Below are 6,742 nucleotides of genomic sequence, written 5' to 3'. Positions count from 1 at the left end.
ACCTGAGAGGTACGACTCACTGACTGTCCTCCACGTGAAGGACACTGGTAGAGAGCTGTAGTACTGAAATGTGTCAGCTTTTGATACAAAATAATCACTTGGTTGAACTTTAATTGAACTCAAAGGGTGGCAGAGTATTCTTTTTTATTTTTTAAAAACATTTATTTAACTAGGCAAGTCAGTTAAGAACAAATTCTTATTTACAATGACGACCTACCGGGGAAATGCCTTGTTCAGGGGCAGAACGACAGATTTTTACCTTGTCAGCTCGGGGATTCGATCAAGCAACCTTTCGGTTACTGGCCCAACGCTCTCTAACTACTAGGCTATCTTTAAGAAAAGCACTCATTAAACATAAAACAACTGACAAATGGCACTCCGTTGCCTGCAAGGCTGTATATTGACGTAGCGTGGTTATATGTTAAACTTCTAGGTCCCTGGTGCAGAAAAGAAGAGAAAGAGACAGAGCAGACATGAATGTTGAATGAGTGAACAGGGAAGACAGAGAGCATTGTGTCAGAGGAGTGGAGACAGAAAGGGCAGCACTGCAGATTGGATACATGCACAATACAAAGCTTGTGTTTTTATTGCAGTGGGACAGGCCTTTTTCAGGTTGACCTTGGTTTGCTGTGGGATTGTTGTTATTATTATCTATACTGACGTCAATCCCCTTCCCCCTCTCTGTTCCTTCCCCAGAAGGTGCGCCCAGCAGGGTAAGTAACCCCAACGTGTGTGTGTGTGCTTGTTCATGCGCTTGTGTGTGCATTTTGTGTGTATACGTGCGTGCTTGTGTGTGAGTGTGTGTTTATGTGACTGTGATGTAAAGTGAGGGGAAAAGAGAGTCTCTTTGAAGAGAGCTGCCATTAATAAAAAACAGTACTAGAATTATTAAAGCGAGTACAACAGTAGAACAGTGATATTGTTCCTTGACTAAGGTCCAATAGAACACTGGTCAGTTCTATGGAGACAATAATATTATGGTGATATGGGTCCAGTAGGATGGTCATTGGGCTGTCTCTTACTCTGTGGTTAGATACAACCTTGGTGTGTTGGAACTGAGGGAACCGACAGACCAGTAGACTATTAGACAGCTGTCCTCACTCACACTCACTCTGATAATAACAGAAAGAGGGAGGAGTTGAGAGAAGAAATGAGAGATATAGAAGGAGAGAAGAAAGAAAGAAGGAAATAGGGAGGGTACTCTGAGGGGAGCAAGTAAAAAGGGAAACAGTTGACTGTGTCTTTATTTTATTACGAAGTCAAAATGATTTAAGTTTGCAATAGCCTTTTCTTTATTTTCTTAACCCCTTTACCCAATGGTCTGATAAGAGGTCGGGTTTGTATGAACGTCCTTCAAAATATGGATGAAAGGAGGGACGGAGGTAGGAGAGATGCATATCAATTTGTATTTGTTAAGTCGTGCCAATATTACATTTTTGAATTTTAAATAGAGAGGAAGAAAGAGAAAGTGAGGGGAAGAAGGAGAGGGGGAGTGAGAGATGGAGGAGAAGACTGGGAGTTTGTTGAGAAAACTGTGGTTCTTTGTGTGTTCTGGTCATGTCCGTCCAACCAGCTTCCTTCCTGTGTCCTCTACAGTTCTAAAGAGCAGAACTTTCCGTAGGAGTCAACCGATGAAAGAGAATAGAGTTATGCCACATAGACCCCAGAAATAATACTCCACTTTGATGTTTTATTCCTCTATTATGGGGTGTCCCACCACGCTCTTTCTAGTATAAATAGCCAGAAAATGGGCTTCTTGTACAATGATCAGAGTCATATTTTACATGAAGTTTTCAGTGTCAGGGAGAAAGTTCATTCATAATAACACATTCATAAATGTGTTGTTTGGTTGCATTTTCTCTACCTGCTGTGTGTTTTTCTCTCTTTTATGTGTGTGTGTGTGTGTGCATTGTTGTCTGTGTGTGCAGAGTAAGTCAGTGTCATCGACAGACAGCCAACCGGTGGAGGAGCGCCAGGGCCCGTCGGGGGGGTACTCCTCCTCCCAGGGAGGGGACGCAAAGAGGAGGCGCTGTGATGACAAAGAGCCTCTCCCACCTCACTACGTACGTACGCCATTCAATCAAACCCGCAGTATTAACGGTGTCTCTGACATCACAGGTTAACCGGGGGTCACGCTCCTTCTACCAGTCAAATATGTGTTTAACTTGGAAGTGATTGATCACCAAAATAGATAACCCTAGTGAACATGATCTCTCTCGCTCTGTGGTGTGAGTGTTCTGATTGACATAAATACAGTATGAGAACTGCCTCACACATCACATCAGTATGAGAACTGCCTCACACGTCACATCAGTATGAGACCTGCCTCACACATCACATCAGTATGAGAACTGCCTCACACGTCACATCAGTATGAGACCTGCCTCACACATCACATCAGTATGAGACCTGCCTCACATATCACATCAGTGTGAGAACTGCCTCACACATCACATCAGTATGAGAACTGCCTCACATATCACATCAGTGTGAGAACTGCCTCACACATCACATCAGTATGAGAACTGCCTCACATATCACATCAGTGTGAGAACTGCCTCACACATCACATCAGTATGAGAACTGCCTCACACATCACATCAGTGTGAGAACTGCCTCACACATCACATCAGTATGAGAACTGCCTCACATATCACATCAGTATGAGACCTGCCTCACATATCACATCAGTGTGAGAACTGCCTCACACATCACATCAGTATGAGAACTGCCTCACACAGCAGTGTGAAAACTGCCTCACACATCAGTATGAGAACTGCCTCACACATCACATCAGTATGAGACCTGCCTCACACATCACATCAGTATGAGACCTGCCTCACACGTCACATCAGTATGAGAACTGCCTCACACATCACATCAGTGTGAGAACTGCCTCACACATCACATCAGTATGAGAACTGCCTCACACATCACATCAGTATGAGAACTGCCTCACACATCACATCAGTATGAGACCTGCCTCACACATCAGTATGAGACCTGCCTCACACATCAGTATGAGAACTGCCTCACACATCACATCAGTATGAGAACTGCCTCACACATCACATCAGTATGAGACCTGCCTCACACATCACATCAGTATGAGACCTGCCTCACACATCACATCAGTATGAGACCTGCCTCACACATCACATCAGTATGAGACCTGCCTCACACATCACATCAGTATGAGAACTGCCTCACACATCAAAGCAGTGTGAGAACTGCCTCACACATCACATCAGTATGAGACCTGCCTCACACGTCACATCAGTGTGAGAACTGCCTCACACATCACATCAGTATGAGAACTGCCTCACACGTCACATCAGTATGAGACCTGCCTCACACATCACATCAGTGTGAGAACTGCCTCACACGTCACATCAGTGTGAGACCTGCCTCACACGTCACATCAGTGTGAGACCTGCCTCACACGTCACATCAGTGTGAGACCTGCCTCACACGTCACATCAGTGTGAGAACTGCCTCACACATCACATCAGTATGAGAACTGCCTCACACATCACATCAGTGTGAGAACTGCCTCACACATCACATCAGTGTGAGAACTGCCTCACACATCACATCAGTGTGAGAACTGCCTCACACATCACATCAGTATGAGAACTGCCTCACACATCACATCAGTATGAGAACTGCCTCACACATCACATCAGTATGAGAACTGCCTCACACATCACATCAGTATGAGAACTGCCTCACACATCACATCAGTATGAGAACTGCCTCACACATCACATCAGTATGAGAACTGCCTCACACATCACATCAGTGTGAGAACTGCCTCACACATCACATCAGTGTGAGAACTGCCTCACACGTCACATCAGTGTGAGACCTGCCTCACACATCACATCAGTGTGAGAACTGCCTCACACATCACATCAGTGTGAGAACTGCCTCACACGTCACATCAGTGTGAGAACTGCCTCACACATCACATCAGTGTGAGAACTGCCTCACACATCACATCAGTGTGAGAACTGCCTCACACATCACATCAGTGTGAGAACTGCCTCACACGTCACATCAGTGTGAGAACTGCCTCACACGTCACATCAGTGTGAGAACTGCCTCACACATCACATCAGTGTGAGAACTGCCTCACACATCACATCAGTGTGAGAACTGCCTCACACATCACATCAGTGTGAGAACTGCCTCACACATCACATCAGTGTGAGAACTGCCTCACACATCACATCAGTATGAGAACTGCCTCACACATCACATCAGTATGAGAACTGCCTCACACATCACATCAGTATGAGAACTGCCTCACACATCACATCAGTATGAGAACTGCCTCACACATCACATCAGTATGAGAACTGCCTCACACATCACATCAGTGTGAGAACTGCCTCACACATCACATCAGTGTGAGAACTGCCTCACACATCACATCAGTGTGAGAACTGCCTCACACATCACATCAGTATGAGAACTGCCTCACACATCACATCAGTATGAGAACTGCCTCACACATCACATCAGTATGAGAACTGCCTCACACATCACATCAGTATGAGAACTGCCTCACACATCACATCAGTATGAGAACTGCCTCACACATCACATCAGTGTGAGAACTGCCTCACACATCACATCAGTATGAGACCTGCCTCACACATCACATCAGTATGAGAACTGCCTCACACATCACAGCAGTGTGAGAACTGCCTCACACATCACATCAGTATGAGACCTGCCTCACACGTCACATCAGTGTGAGAACTGCCTCACACATCACATCAGTGTGAGAACTGCCTCACACGTCACATCAGTATGAGACCTGCCTCACACATCACATCAGTGTGAGAACTGCCTCACACGTCACATCAGTGTGAGACCTGCCTCACACATCACATCAGTGTGAGAACTGCCTCACACATCACATCAGTGTGAGAACTGCCTCACACGTCACATCAGTGTGAGAACTGCCTCACACATCACATCAGTGTGAGAACTGCCTCACACATCACATCAGTGTGAGAACTGCCTCACACATCACATCAGTGTGAGAACTGCCTCACACGTCACATCAGTGTGAGACCTGCCTCACACGTCACATCAGTATGAGAACTGCCTCACACATCACATCAGTATGAGAACTGCCTCACACATCACATCAGTGTGAGAACTGCCTCACACATCACATCAGTGTGAGAACTGCCTCACACATCACATCAGTATGAGAACTGCCTCACACATCACATCAGTATGAGAACTGCCTCACACATCACATCAGTGTGAGAACTGCCTCACACATCACATCAGTATGAGAACTGCCTCACACATCACATCAGTATGAGAACTGCCTCACACATCACATCAGTATGAGAACTGCCTCACACATCACATCATTATGAGAACTGCCTCACACATCACATCAGTATGAGAACTGCCTCACACATCACATCAGTATGAGAACTGCCTCACACATCACATCAGTGTGAGAACTGCCTCACACATCACATCAGTGTGAGAACTGCCTCACACATCACATCAGTGTGAGAACTGCCTCACACATCACATCAGTATGAGAACTGCCTCACACATCACATCAGTGTAGCCTCTCGTAAAGGGATGTGTTGTGTTTTTAAAACAGGCTGGACAGGGAGCTCTGTTGATCATCAGCCTCTCTGTACTACATAATGGTTGTTTTTGTCCGGTCTGTCTATGTCCAGGAATAGTCTCATCTCCACCGTGGCCCTGATCTGGCTCAATACAATTAGGGGGTGATGTCACTCCACGTGATGTCAATAGGAATATCAGGCCATGATCACATCAAAGCGTTGTTGCCATGGTGACTAAGTGCCATCGCTGTCACCCGTATTCCCAGAGATAAAGAGGAAGGGAGAGAGAGGAGTAAAGCAGCGATATGGCCAAACAGAGTGAGAGAGGTTGTGTGTGCCTGACAGAGTGAGGGAGTGAGCTGTGGGCAATGTTTGTGTGATAGAGAATGTTTGTGTTTCTGACATTCTCCTCTCTCCTCTGTCTCACAGGACAGTGATGGGGACAAGAGTGAGGACAACCTGGTTGTGGATGTCTCTAACGAGGTAAGTGTGTTAGTCAACCATTGGCACAGATCTAGGATCAGCTTACCCTGAACCCAGTCTAACGGCAACCATCAGAGAGAAAACGCTAAACTGACCTTAAATCAGCATCCGATACTGTTGCGGAAAAACAAACAATGAGTCATATATAACTACTGTAGCTATACTGGCTGAAACCGGTCAGTATTGACCAGACCCTCCCTAGCCAATAGAACATAGTTCAAATGGAAGACTCCTCTCTCTAAGACCTTGTTGTTTCACTGTGGCTGGTTAAGTATAGGAGAATTAGACACTTGCGTCGGGATTTTGAAAATAGTGAATATTTTTATATAAGAACATTATTGGGAGCTAGCTTGCTGCTTTTCTCTCCTCTCCTACCGAGTACAGTCTCCCTGCTGAACACACACAACCACATATACACACACACACCTCATGCACACATAAACACACACACACACCCCTCCTTTCATCAGATGGCAGCAGTGTGCTTCCTTTATTTATGCAAAGCCGTTTATGCCCTCAGAATGTTTAAATTCTTTAAATACTTCACGCAGTGTACCAAAATATGTTTTATCTAAGCCTTCTGTGTTTGATACTGCGCAGCACAATGCACAAAAGCAGGAAAGTCTCTTGTGTGATTTGTGAATACAGAA

The 6,742-nt window shown here is 45.5% G+C and overlaps 1 protein-coding gene across 2 annotated transcripts in view; it reads left to right on the top strand.

The window, feature by feature from the left end:
- The window catches only part of LOC120054792 (transducin-like enhancer protein 4), a 75,689-nt gene that overhangs the window by 44,135 nt on the left and 24,812 nt on the right, over nucleotides 1–6,742 (top strand). For both annotated transcript variants that reach the window (XM_039002417.1, XM_039002416.1), the window contains exons 7-10: nucleotides 1–9; nucleotides 697–713; nucleotides 1,929–2,063; nucleotides 6,039–6,092. The exon at nucleotides 1–9 is cut by the window's left edge. In XM_039002417.1, the coding sequence (XP_038858345.1) occupies nucleotides 1–9; nucleotides 697–713; nucleotides 1,929–2,063; nucleotides 6,039–6,092 (215 nt within the window). The remainder of the gene's footprint in view (nucleotides 10–696; nucleotides 714–1,928; nucleotides 2,064–6,038; nucleotides 6,093–6,742) is intronic.

Source organism: Salvelinus namaycush, chromosome 10 (assembly GCF_016432855.1).
Source record: "Salvelinus namaycush isolate Seneca chromosome 10, SaNama_1.0, whole genome shotgun sequence".
Classification (NCBI taxonomy): Eukaryota; Metazoa; Chordata; class Actinopteri; order Salmoniformes; family Salmonidae; genus Salvelinus; species Salvelinus namaycush.
This window is presented reverse-complemented; position numbering and strand designations above follow the sequence as displayed.